The 14,386-nt window shown below is 45.0% G+C and overlaps 1 protein-coding gene across 4 annotated transcripts in view; it reads right to left on the minus strand.

The window, feature by feature from the left end:
- LOC104634811 (vascular endothelial growth factor receptor kdr-like) overlaps positions 1-14,386 on the minus strand; it is a 135,157-nt gene that overhangs the window by 88,304 nt on the left and 32,467 nt on the right. For all 4 annotated transcript variants that reach the window (XM_075763721.1, XM_075763718.1, XM_075763717.1 and 1 more), the window contains exons 2-3: positions 11,529-11,625; positions 7,472-7,683 (exon numbers count right to left, since the gene is read on the minus strand). In XM_075763721.1, coding sequence (XP_075619836.1) covers positions 7,472-7,683; positions 11,529-11,625 — 309 coding nt within the window. The remainder of the gene's footprint in view (positions 1-7,471; positions 7,684-11,528; positions 11,626-14,386) is intronic.

The following is a 14,386-nucleotide window of genomic DNA, read 5'->3' on the forward strand; positions in this document are numbered from 1 at the left end:
CAAACAGCAAAGCGAAGGAAGCAGAGGCAGCGGGACAGCGGAGGGGAAGGGGGCCTGATGTGCGGCCACAGGGACAGAGCCAGGCAGAAAAATCAAGCGCGCCACACGCAAAAGCAACTCAAAGGTCAAGTGCCTCCAAGAACATTGTTTACCGTCAGGCAGTGAAGCCCTTCATGTTTAAATTCTCATTCTGTCTACGTGGAGATTAATTGCTGTTTGAGATGAGCTTAGGGAGGGTCCCTTTTAACTCGGCGGCGTAATAGCAATTGCCTGGGGAACGTGCAGTTCCCTCTTCAAGCCTCGGCAGTGACAGTATGTGAACACAGAAACGGGACTCCTTCACGTCGCGGTGACATCTGTTCTTTTGTTTAGCGTTATCTGTAATATAGGTGACTATCTACCAGGAAATGCTGGAGGTCTGTTGTTATGTCATGCTCACTTGCCATTTGAATCCCTCTCTCCAGAGGGCTCTCGGCCCTGTCCCGCCACCTGATGAAGCCGAGGGACTCGAAAGCCTCAGCGCTGCATCCTCGGAACTCAGCACGTTGCAGGCTCAGGCTCTCTCCTACAGCTCTTTACTTTTCAGCATTGTATCACCTGCCTGGGTGTTCGAAACATCCTCCTGAGACACACACACAGGATTTTGTGCAGCATTTTGAGTGCTTTTCATTTCTGCTCACGTTTCATACACCGTGACAGCAATTTGTCTCATGGTGTTTTTATCATACCTAAAGCTGCGGAGGTAACATCACCTCTCCCTTCAGATATTGTCCATCAGAGATGATAAGCACCGAATGGCCTTTGAGGACAGTCACCCACGGCTGTTCATGTCTGTGAAATTCCTGAACATTCTCATTTTGCTTCTCACTTCGTTCCTGCTAAAGATAATTCTCTCACCCTCACTATTTATTGTCTTCATTCAGTCATATCTTAGCTGGGGAGCCTGGGCAGAGTTTCACAGGTTCTTTAAGTTCATGTTTTGACATAATCCCCATGAAGTTTGTCTTCATCGAGGTCAAAAACACCAAGAGGAGTTTTATAATCTGTTCTTTACATTAATAGGATCATTAGCAGTTAAGTATTTTGGAAAGCTTTACAAGGAAGTTGCCTAGTCTGCCATCTTCCTCCTGGTAACCCATCAAAGCTTTCTAGGTGCAAGAGTAACTTCTATAAAGAAGTCCCTTGTTTTGAAACTGGATCTTTGAAACTAAAGGATTGAAAAGAATTGGTGGTGGAATGTTTAGATTAAACAGAAAGCAGAATATTTTCTCTTTAGGCAAAACAAAAGTGACTGCAAAACCCCCAGAAGCCATTCTGGGTCAACATGAAGCATTCTGTTTTGGTCAAATGAATTCCCCTGGAGATTACTGTTAGAAACACAGGAATATTTGTAGAGAAAAATATTACTTTAAAAAGTGTTACTTCAAAAATTGTGGAAGCAAAATGCTTCTCACTGCCAAACAAATAAAAGCCAACATTGAAAGATTTATTTAAAAAAAAAAAAAAAACAACAAACAAGTGTCCGTACTTGGGCTGGAATTATGTTTCAGGCATCAGAAAAATTCATAAATTCTGACTCCTCACAACACTAGATTTCAGGAGGGCACTGACTGTGTAGAAAACATTCACCAGCTTTACCTGAAGTCCCATCATTAAGAACAAGTCTCCTACATTAGCTGCTGCCAGCTGCAGACCTTGGGTCAGGCTCAGGAATTAGCAATTACTGAGTGGATAAGAAATGGGAGGGAAGAAGTGAGGGAAATGTGTGTGTGTGTGTGATTTTGGCTGTCAGGCTTTCATTTAGAAATCCTTTATCAAGGTGGGGGGGGGGGGGGATCGTTACCTCTTCCTGCTGGGGTGTCAAGTGCTGTCGCTGACTTTGTGCCAGGAACTTATGCTGCTCGCTCAACATCATCTCTTACAAGGCTCCTCCACTTAAAAGTAACCCTTCAGGATATGATTTGAAGATTCTGAATGTCAACTCAGAATTGAAAGCATCTTGCATCCAGCCCTTAATACTTGAGGAACGACAGAGAGGGTCCTGCAGAGTGACCTGGCCTCTCTTCCCACATCCCGGAGCCCTATACACTGTTAACCAGGATGTGGTGCCAAACCCTTCCACCAGTCTCTGTGAGACGGCCACCTTATCTGCTGGGCTCCACGCTGAGCAGACAGGACAGCATTTGCCTATCTCAGCTTGCTGAGTGTCTGGCAGCAAGTGTAGCTGTCTCGATGTCTCCAGCGTGAAAGAAAGAAAGAAGAAATGCAGCTCCAACTCTGTTCTCACTAGTAATATCTTCTGGAAAGGAAGCCAAAGCCCAAGTCAGGGCTGTCACCCTGGCCCTGCATTTCTGCTTCTCACATTCGGATTATCTCTGTGAACTGTCAAGAGAATTAAGGAGGCAGAAATCAGCTTCAAAGAACATCAGAACCAAAATATGATCTCATGTGAAGGGTGCTCTCATGCACTTCCATCCTCTTTCGATTTCTCAGTGGGGAAGGGATGAAGAAGATGGGGCTTCACATCTCTGGGCTGTACTGTTTGATAACGAAGAGGCTGTGGTGGATGTGACACTCTACCCTGATGCAGTACTTGTGCCACCTCTCCTCCTCATTGTTTGCAACAGCAAGGGAGAGCTCATACCCTTCCTTGGGGATGCCTTGCTGCTGGAGCTGAGAGCGGTGAGATGCATGCTATGATAGGACAAGCTGCTTGGATGCATCCCCCTTTTTCCTTCAGAACAGCCTTAACAGGACTTATGCTCCCATATAAAAGGCTGTCTTGCTTTAAATTGAATTTCCAGTTCTTGCGCTCTGGACTCCTGGCAGGACTGCACTATGGCTCAAGCCTGCACTGCTGGCGCGTCGTGGTGTCCATCTGAACTTTAAAAGTAGCCAGAACTCAGACTCTGTGCAGAGGTATCTTCTGGTTACACTGTGTTCCTGCAAAGGTCAGTGTTGAAACCCAAATGTGTAGAAACAAATGACTCCCTCAGTCCTCCTGTATTCCTAACTCGCAGTGACACTGAGACGGTGAAACACCAGCAGCTGAATTGCTCTGGGTGGGAAGACACTGTTAAAATGTTCAAAGGGTGAACCACACTAGGCACAAACAGGAATTGGTGATTCTACCCCAGCGTACTCACACTGTTGTACTGGGCTCACGCACATCATTTTGTGCCAATTACACTATCTTGGTCAGAGAAGATGGCACTCGTGTTTTTCTGAAGTAGCTATTTGAGAACCAGCCCTAGCATGGCCATAATTATTTCAAGACACAGAACAACTGCCCTGCTTTGCATAAAAAATAATAGAGGATGTCTGTTGCTGGCCTGCTCGCCCCATGTCTCTGACGAGGAGATTGCCTCCTTCAGCCCTACAGCTCTAGCAAAACAGTACTATTGGTGTGAGCGGACAGGAATCAAAGCACAGCTTGGAAACTTGGATGAACTTCTCCAGACACTATTTGGCAAGATGTGACCAGTTCCGGTTACCACAGTAAAAATGTCAGACAAGTTGCTGACGGAGGGAAGCAAAACAGAAGTGAGCTCAGGCTCCTTCCTACTGATGCATCGACTGAGTGGTACAAAAAGGTGTAGCAAATCCCTTACTGCTACTCAGAGCTAAGGACTGCAAGGGAAAATCACTGCAGAAGCTGAGGCAGCGTTTCAGCTGGTACAGAGAGCTCTTCCAGCTGATGCCCTGAGGACTATCTTACTTTGAGACAGTTGCTTTGCTGACAGTAACAGTATTTCAAATAACTGAGAGCTGCAAGTCCTGACTTCTGTCTAGGCTGGGGCCTGGGATAGCCCTTTGGGAAGGTGGAGTGAATCTTTGCTTGATTTGTCTTTTTTTTTTGTCCTTCTCTAAGCCACGTTAAATTTTATATGTGCCCTAGGAAACATTGTGGAGAGGGCTCTCTATATTTTAACACAAACCAGACAGCCTGCCCTTTCCTTTGGCACGGGGATCTCAAAGGTTGAAATAAATGAGTGTGTTCCTCACAGGGAAGGATCCATTTGGCTGGGAAGGGTAATTGCAGAAGATAGATAGAAGCAAATGACACTGCCTGGCTGGCTTTGGCAGCTTTTGCAGTGGAAATGCCGTCCGCGTGAGCCTTTCTGACGTGGGCTCCTACGTGGGCAGCTAGTTTGCAGGGAAGGCTTGTCGTTACTGCTGCTGGTCCACAACTGGCTCAGCAGAGCCAGCGTGCTCTGCGGACCGGGGGTGGGCTTCCCCCATTCACCCTGTTCTCTGACAGCGGCCACGGGAGAGTCGCTTGGCTGCTCTTCCCACTCCGCACTGCAGCGCCGTGTTCAACCGGTCGCTGTGTTTTGCTTGCAGAGGTTATCCCTCCGAGTTGCAATGAAGTTAAACAACGCAGTTTAAAAACGCCCGACTAGTTCTGTTCCAGCCCTAAGCTACGTTGTATTTTCAACAAGGAGATGGGCAACAGGAGAAGGGGGTTGTCTTGCTTTTTAATTACGATCCTTGGGACTTGCAGCTGCAGCGGGAAGCAGAAAAGGCCTCGGGAACAATTATTCAGGATTAAGATCCTGAGTTCTCCCTCCAGAGTGTCGGTGCACAGCTGAGGCATGGCGGCTGACCCTGCCACCTTCGGGTCCCTTATGATCTGACCGATGTGCAGGGGTCACGGCTCAATTGCACCGGGGAGGGGGGAGAGCTGCTGAATGCCAGATTCTGACAGAGCTTAGAAACTCCACCAGGGAGGCTGTAAAAACAGAAGCAAGCACAGGAAATAATAGCCAATAAGCAGGGCTTCCGATACAATCATGTTCTCATTTCGGTGTCAAGCAGCAGGCCAGGAATGAAGGGAAAAAATACCATTCCCCTTCCTTTTTTGGCAATAATGGCTTGTAACCTCAGAGGAATCTCCAGCCTTCAGGGTCTGGCTCAATATTTTCTCACTCCACCTGGCTCAGTCTCATAAACACCCTGCTGACCACTTGTGCTCTCCACAAAATGTCCAGAGAGATGTCTTTTGGAGCTCTCCCTTCTGTGGCACTCACAGGGAACTGTGAGTTTCTTCACTTGGAGACAACTGATGGGTTTCTCAGTGATGTCCAGACACTGCCGGACCAACTTCCTTAAAAAGGCATGTTTAAATATTGAAGAAAATCATAGGTACGTTCCGAATGCCTTGCTTAGCTCCACAATTCATAGAGCCCTCACTGAAGAACAGCTTTCTCGTCCCCACAACAGCCTGCTGGCTTTCAACAAATATACACAGGAATTGAATGGGAGGAAGAGCGTGCCCTGAGGACAGCATCCATGCTGAGGTATAAATAGCTTCATTTCACTGAGGCCAAGCAGCTTCTTCAGACTGGCAGAGGAGATCCCAGCAGGCACTTGCAAGCTTACAGATGAAACTGCTGTGGCAGAGGTCGGCTTGGGGAGGGATGAGCAGCTGACTCGCTAGGACATGGACCAGAGGGATCCCCACTCACTTGCCTTTCTCTCTACCTCACCCATGGAGTGCGTGGTACGACCTGGTTCATTTTCTACCTGCTTTTCCCTCAATAACTTTTAAAGCAGAGGAGTCTGAGTAAGAGCTTTTAGAGCAGAGAGGGCACAAGACACAATTAAATTGCATCTGAGCAAGAACAATTTTAGCAGATTTAGTGAAAACAGCCATTCAGTGATGTTTTTCAGGGGAACCTTGGCACAGCAGTCTCAGGCGAGCAGGAGGACATCCTGCAATTTTTTTTAGATTAGCACTGTTCCAAGTGCATCGCCGGCAAGCATTTCATAACTTGAGGTATTTTCTTAAGGAAAACGCTCAGGCGGTCCCAAAAGATCCATAACGTTTCCTGCACGTGCTCCCGCTATAGAGTAATGAGGCCTGGGTAGCCAGCCAGGGCACTGAATCAGGATAGAGAATTGAGTTTTCAATGCACTATTTCCTGAAGCGTAGGCATTGGGCTGGGTTAACAATATTAGATGTGGGGCATCTGAGCAGTGTGTAATGAGAAAAGGAAACAGCTCAGCACAAGAACCAGGGTGGATAAAGCAACCAGGGCTTAGAGTAACAAGGAAAAATCAGAAAAAGGAAATAGAAAGGGAGAAAAAAAATGACTGCAGGAACTAACAAGTAACACCAAAAAGCTACTTTCCGATAAGAGGAAGACTTGCTGGGAAAGCAGGATAAGGGTAGAAAGGGACTATTTTCAACAGACATAAAGAGACAGGAAAATGTCATCCACATGAATCAAGCAGGTGTGCTCACCTGGTAGTGCAAAAGTTGAATTTAGCTGCGTGGGCGTATCACAATCCCCTTGGGATGGAAGTCACGCCTCGTGATGGCTTCACCATCATCAGCAATACCATGATGCTATCAGAGCTGCCCAGCAAATACATGTGTTTTCTCTAAGTATAAGCTTGCTGAACTATTCAAGTAATATCAGACAAACTCATTGCCTCTCTAGCATTTGTTTTAGTAAGAGGATCCAAAGAATCACATTTTAGCATTTACTAGAAAAATGAAATGAATTCATTTTCATGAGTATTTGCGGGGAGCTGAATAGTAAGCCTATTCAGCACCAACAGAGTTCATGTCATCCCCTATTCAAGACACTAAAAGTCAGCTCCTTTATCTGACTACTCACAAGCTCAGCTTGGAAGATCCAAGATGATTCAGTGGTTTAGTAATGCATTTGTCAAGTAGATTTGAAAAAAAAATCGGCATTTTGGGGGAATATTCTTCTAACAAAAAATCATATTATTGAAATGGTTGTTCAGAATGTTATATTCACTTAATCACAGAAGACCACGCTCCTCTGAAGTTTCTGCTTCCATTTATTATTGGATCTGAATTCAATGACATGGGGGAGAGGCAGCTCAAAGAGAGAAAAAATGAGCAATGGGCCATTTTTTTACAGTAAAATATGTATAATAGTCATCCAGCTTTGCTAAGTATGTCTCACAGATGTGAAGGACAAAACAGTGTACAAATGTGTAGGAGAGAGAGGAATTACAAAGAATGTTGTTGGGGAGTTTCATGCCTGGGGAAAAAGGGAAAGACAGAGGACTAGGGTGTTCACGACGAATCTTAGGGAAAGCACTGGGATAGCAAAACCCTTTAGAGTAAAATAATTTAGTCTTAAAAGGAAAAGAAAAGGAAAAGAGGTTTAATGAAATCAGTGTATCAGTTATTTGGAACACAAAACTAGATGGGACAATCTAGTTTTCAAGTCCTGGAATTGAACAAGATAGGTAATTTCTGGCTCTCACATCTATGTCCTTGTGAATTCAGCTGGTATGAAAATCCAAATATATCCAGTCTCTTCAAAATGTCAGAGCTGGTGCTTGCTCCAGTGCTGGGCCAGTGGGGAGCTGGGATTTGTGAAAGCATCTGAATTGGACTGCTGCTTCTACCTAGCACAGATCCCACAGTTGAACACAGCTGATATTACCAAAAAGCAGTAACAAAAACCCAAAGTGAAATTCTTACCTTTAACAAACACATAAATCTTGGCCATGAGATCCTCGTCAGATGGGGAGTCATCATGAATGCAGGTGAAGTAACCGGTGTCATTAGCTATGACTTTCTTGATGACGAGCATGCTGCAGCTCTGCCTTGTGTTATTGCGACAATTACTTATGTGCACCCGGGGATCTTCCTTCTGGTCCTCCCTCAAGAGCCAGCTTACAGAAGGTGCTCCCCTGTCAACACAACGCACCAAAATTAAAGGTAGTCATGACTTCAGACAAAATTTTGGCTTCCTTCTGGCCAGCCGTCATCGATGTTCCCAGTGCTCCTACTCGTGTCATTTAGAAATGAATAATAAAGGTTGCTGGGTGCTTGCGTTTCCACCCATAAGGAATTAAAGTGGATCACCCCACATTCTTCCTCAGAGCAGAGGAGACTCCTGAAATAGTCTGTGGGAACTGTAGCAAGCTAGCTCCTGGAGAAAAGTTTAATTTTTATTTTAACAGACTTCCTGAACATGAGTTTGTTTTTATAACACTATATTTTAGCCACTTCAAACATTAGAAAGCACCAGATAAAATTATATGTTCCTTCCAAGCTGAGGACTTTGCATATTTTAACAGCTAAATTAACTTATATTTTCTTATACTAAGGCTTCATGGAGAGAGGGGAACATTTATGGAACTTTGCATCACCTTTCTTGCTTAATCAGCAGTGACTCAATCTTGATTTTTTTGAAGGGTCTGGAACTAATCAGATTAAAAGTCTTAGAATATCTGCTCAAGACCCTTTTTTTTTTCAATTCACCTTGTCACAGCAGTCAGAACATAAAGCTGGCAGGGCAGACGATACACCATTTCACCCACCTGGCCTGTTCGTTGTCTTATCTATGATCACAGCTGATGTCAAATGCAATTCTACACAGTTCACTGACAAAAAGCAAGGCCTTTTTATAACCTGTTGCATGACTCAAAGAGAGCTTTCAACTGATCTGAGTTAGCTCGGAAACAGGCCCAGGTTGTGCTGGAAACATCAGGCCACACCATGGCAGCAGGAGCTCCTGGAGCTCTCTTCTGCTTGGGCTGCACTTTGAGGGCTCTGGTGATGTTCTAGTACATGCTATAGATGATTAGGAGATGAAGAATATGGCCTTTTTGTAGCAGACTGGTTTTTGGTGGTCGATATGGAAACTGGTGGGGTATGGGGGTAATCGTCCGTGGATATTTCTGGGGAAGAAGTTAGTGTTAGAGGGAGGTGGGTCTGTCTGTCTGTCTTCACAAGGACCCCTTCTCACTCAGTGAATTCCCATTTGGTGAGCTGAGGAAGGACTAAGAACCTCTGGATTTCCCCAACTGAGCGTCACCAGGAAGAAATCCGGTCTAGATGCATCGACTCAGTATAGAGATGGTAATACTGAACATATCTAACAAGCAAGCTGTGTGAAGTTTCCAGTTAGCTAATAACTCTACTGTGCCAGTGGCTTTGTAGTGGTGTAGTAGGTACAATAAGGCAATGCATTTGCCAGCAAATTCAGTGACACTTAAACAAACATCCTCTTGGCCCCCGTTTCTGCCCGTCCTTTTGTCGCCTTCCTGAAGATGATGCGGACATGGGGCTGAACTCTTGAGGTTATTCCCAGCACGTAGCTGAACGAGAGCACTGGGAAAAGTGTGAATATCCTCTCTGGTGAAGAGCCTCGCCCTCATTTTTGGATGCACTGTTGACTTCGACAACCCCACCTCATCCGTCATACCAGCTTCCTGTCCTTCAGAGCGCTGAATTTTTCTTTGACGTGGAGGTCCCTACCCAGTGCTCTTTCCCTACCTTACTGACGTCATTAATGACGTAATGACCACCTCTGACAAGAAATGGGACTCCTGGCCCGGAATATGGAACAATGAATGCCTCTTCACATTCATTCAACTCCCAGAGTGTCATCACTGCCCCTCTACTGTCACCCAGTCTGGTATCCATTAGGGCTGGAAATCTGCAACCGTGGCTCTGCGGAGCAGGTCAGGGATCTCACATGCCTGCGCTTCCTTACGTGTGCCCACTTTTTCCTCCTGCATGTTTTATCCTGGTGGAAGATGAAGACTTTGGCTATTGCTTTGGGATTTTCACACATCTGACAGAGGGGAGTCACAGCAGTAGCTTTGGCCAGGTTGCCAAATATCAGGAAATCCTGGCCAAGAACCTCAAATGAATGGAGTTTTAAGGGAGAAGGGACGTTACTGCAGTCTTCAGCAGCTACCTGCTTGGTCTGCTGTCTGGTGGAAGTACGAAGGACTTCAGAGCTCCCTTTGGGCCAGCCCGGAGCTAATCTGTGAGTGTGCAGATGCTGGTGTGTGGAGGAGGCAGGATGACAGAGGACCTGATACGGGGAATCTTGCACTTGAAGTGCAGAAATCACACTTCCAGCTTCTATTCCCAGCTCTTGTGTGACCTGAGTCAAGGAACTGAAGTGCTCTGGGGCTCTTCCCATGCTAGCACGGCAGCGTGCTAGCGTACTTTTCTGTTTCTCAGACCCGTTGTGTGGATTTATTGCTTTGCATCTAAAGCAATTTGGGACTGAAGTGCTAATAAGTTCTTCATCTATTTATTCATGTGGCGATATGAAAAAAATAGGATGTTCCTACAGATTAAAAAAGGCGATGGATGGAGAACTGCTGAAAAGTATTGATTTAATTGGCCTGGAGCACTACACCAAACTCATGTCCACACAACGTGTTTTATGAAGCTCTGCATCTAGATTTTACAGGACTGTTTAAACTTTATTGCCATCACGCTTGCTGCTTGCCAAGCTAAAAATACCACTGTAAGGTTGTTTTGACCTCATAAACCACACAGCTAGCTGGAGGTATTTGGAAAAAAACTACCTTATACTCCAGAAGACATCACAAATTTACACAGTATGAGTCAATTTATCTTTCACTATAACAATCAATTAAAGAGACTAGGACAAAAATCAGAAGGAACTTATGTGTCAGCATAAACTACAGATTAGGTTCACCTTTTCACTGCTTTTTCTTACTGTTCCCAGTAACTTGTTGCAGGAAACCATCCATATAGTGGTTACAGTCCAGGGGACTTTGCAAGAAGGTGTAAAAATAATGTGTGTGTGTGAGAGAGAGAGGAACTGTTATAGTCTGTATTAACTTAAGCCTTTTCTCCTACAACACTCTTGGAATAAATTAAAAAACAACCTCTCACGGTAGCTTGGCATATAAATCACAGTCAGAACAAGTGACGCCTACGTACATCTCAGTCTGGGACCTTTTGTGTGACCCAGCAAGCTGATGTATGTTTGCCACAACAGGAAGTACTCTGACTCTTTGTATTACATACAGTCACGTGCCAGTCAGCTCTGACCAAACGCTACATCCCCCATTTCCAGAGGATCATCTCCCTGTAAACACACATCGTTACCCAAACTGTGCTTGTTTCTTGCATGGCTAGCTTTTACACATTGTGCCAAGGACTGAAGAGCTGCCATAATTTATAATATCGGCAGCCTGCGGGTTTTGGGAGTCCTGGTTATCTTTGATTTAAAGAATATGATATGTTTAAACAGGTCAGGTCTTTGAATGTACACATACTAACTGCTGTTTATATAAATGTCATCTTATAGGCTAGAAGGTATTTGAGGTTAGGAAGTTTAAGCTCATATATATATATATATATATGTAAAGAGCTAGTGACATGCCCTGGTGATCTTGTTTGTCATGTACTTATGGACAGGGAGCGAAAGCCTGATTTTAGCAGCAGAGGAGCTGAATCTGAACCTATTTTCAGATGAGGATTTTCCAGCCAGGTCCTTAAGCATGGTGCATCCCCCACCACCATCACGTGCTGACTCAGGATTTTGCCTGGGCCCCTTTACGACATAAAGAACCTGGCCAAGCTGAATGCTGACCTGAGACTTTCCTCCCTGCTCTATTACAGCCCGTCAAATTCTCCTCCACGCAGAAATGCACGTGAGGGTAAACAGCAGCCTTTGCTCCATCCTACCCAGAAGCTGTACTGTGCCAAGGTCATCGATACAATGAAGGAAATCCAGCATTGCTGGAGCAATCCTTACCTGCATTTTATTTTTAGGGTATCTCCTGGTAAGATGACAATGTGGTCTTTTGCAATGCTTAGCGTTGGTTTCTCGAAAAATTCTTCCTCGGCAAGACCTGACCCAAATAAAGAAGAAATCATCATTAGGCAGGCTATTCAGTACGGTTAGAACAGGCACAATACAGTCGAGGCAAGCTTTTTGTTTTGTAAATAATTCCTAATTTGGGGGCCCACACAGTGCTTGCATTTATACTGATGCAATTCAGTTGAGCGTGGAGTTAGTTGTGAGATCCCCTCGGTTCGTTTTTAGTTTCCTTTATTCATCTCTTTCTTTTCTAACATTGAACACCTGCATTTCTGCTAATAATCTGTCCTTTTATTTAGCACTAGCTTTATTACTGAACTTTTGCAGTTTTAGGAGAACAGATTTCTTTGAAAAGGATTTTACACAGATAAAAGTGCAAGGAGTCAGGTCTTTGGGAAATAATTTGATGTGTGAGCTCGTATGTTACATTTTAATCAATGGGAGAAGAGGAAACAATAATTCTGGGGAGCAACTCTTTGATTCACAACTGTGAAGCATCTGCTGTATTAAAAGCAAATCAAAAGCCTGCTGTTCTCCAAGCACCATTCACAAATACTGCGTTTGACCTAAATAGTGAGCTGCTTGCTTTGCGGGCGTCGTGGCTGTATACTGGTATAATGCTCCAAGGCAAATATGCGATGGTGTCTGGGACACCATCATCAGTGCAAGTGTGACAAGGTTGGTCAGGTCTCTGATGACAACGGTCTTTAATGACAGTAGGGATGAAGGTCCCTCTCATCATCATCTCCTGGCCCAGGAAATATCTTCTGACTGTGAAATTGTCCTCAGTGAGATGCATGTCTGAGTGTACATCTATGACGATACAATTTTCAGAAAGTGAAACTGAGAAGAAACAGAAGTGAGTTTGGCCAGGCTGGTTTCCTTGTCCAAATTCAAAGTAACATAATCAAGAAAAGGAGAAAACAGACTTAGATAAGTATCTCAATTTCCAAAGCTCTGACATTAAAGCCGTATGTTTTCTTTCCCCTCCTGCTCTTCAACTCTATATCTCCTCCTTTGCCTTGAACTTGATAAGCCAGAAATCTTTAGCTGAGCTTATAACAGAGGCATTATTCTTAGCGGAATAGTGAAGATAACGTATCTAGCAAAAAGAGAAACATTAGGGTTTAACTTTTCAACTGGATGAAACAGTGATTTTCTTGCCTCCCACCTCCCATCTCTCATTTCTTTTTTGCTGGATTTGAGTAAAATGCTCTTAGCCTGGCACATTGTCTCAGTGAGGAGAGTGAATCACTCCTGCTTTGGAGAGCCTGGCTTCTTCCATGAGCCATTCAAATTCCCATCAGTAACTCAGGGGAGGCCAGCTCATCTTGGGGCACCAGAGAATCCTTCCCAAGGGGGATCCTGCCCAGACAGCATGTTGCTGGACTCCTTTGAAGGCGTGCTGACCCTTCCTATAGACCTCTAGCTGAGACTTCAAACTAGTCCTGGCCATTGCTCTATCTCCAAAGTCCTTTGCAGAACAAGGAGTGGGAGTCTGGCCAACGCAAACTCCCTCCAGTGCATCTGTGTGACATCATTTAGCATGGCCCTACCTAAAAACTGCTATCACAGGTCGTGTTCTGGAAGTAAAATAGCCGGTGGGTTCCAGCCCTGCAGTTTCCCTGGTTCTTTCAAGAAGTACCGTTATTCCTAAACACATTCGGGATGACACGTGCGGGGTGCAGCATCCCATTTAGCAAAGGATCAACAGAAAATAGCCCCGAACTCTGCAGGAGGAGACGCTATCAGGCAAGCACGCCCTTGCACTTGACTCGGAGTCCCCTCCGGTTTGTAGAAACACCCAGTTCACACTGAGCGTTGGCATGTGGTATTCCATGGTGCGGAGGTATTTCAGTCTCTTAAAACCATGTGCTGACCTTTGCAAAAACAATCCAAAAAATGGCCAAGAGCTTTGAACGTATTTGTCAAGTGTCATTTAATTTAATAGCGGAGGTTGTCTGGGTCCTGTGTCGCTCTCCCAGGACACAGCTACTACCGTGATCTGCTCTGGGCTGTTTATGCTCTGCCCTCAGCCAGGTGCTGCTTCCACTTAGAAAATCCTGGGGTTTGAAATAATCCTTTCTTTCTTCCCTCTTGTGCCTTCAGTTGTTCTTAGGGCTTAGGGGGACTTAGCTGATGTCTCGAGGTGGCCTGAACAGGCTTGAATTTTACCTCTCGTGAGCAAGTGTGACACTGTCGGAGGGGTCTGGAGTGCAACACCAGGCAGCTGGCATTAGACCTGAGCCAGAGAGCAATGCTTGGGCTTTTATAATATTGGAGACTGTTTCTGCTAAAAGAAAGAAAAGTATTTTTCAATTATTCTGTTTATACTTCTGAGCTACTTCTTTCCCAAAGTTTATTTTGGCTTCAGGAGCTGAAGAAAAGAATAAGCAAAGTGTAATTTCAGTGCTTTTCTACCCCATGGAGGACAGGAGGAGAAATTCCTCTGCCACACACACATTTGATCGCTGCTGCCAGGTGACAGAGGGTTTATATAAACACAGCGGGTGCCCTTTCTGGCACACCAGAGCCAAAGCCGAGTGGACTGGAAAAAAAAAGTTTGAGGGCAAAACTGAGAGAGGAGTGGGAGAAAAGGTTAGGCTATGCCTAACATCAGGGCACCTAAATGCCAGAACTGCCTCGCAAAATGCTTAACGTCCCGTGGTCCCTTTAGAGCTAGACTTCATTTTGTGGAGGCAAAGCTGGGGACAGCCCGGAGCATGTTGGATGAGAAGAAAGGGATCTGTTCCACTTTCATGTTCGTTTTACATACTTGAGGAGACTCGTGG

Source organism: Balearica regulorum, chromosome 11 (assembly GCF_011004875.1).
Source record: "Balearica regulorum gibbericeps isolate bBalReg1 chromosome 11, bBalReg1.pri, whole genome shotgun sequence".
Lineage (NCBI taxonomy): Eukaryota > Metazoa > Chordata > Aves > Gruiformes > Gruidae > Balearica > Balearica regulorum.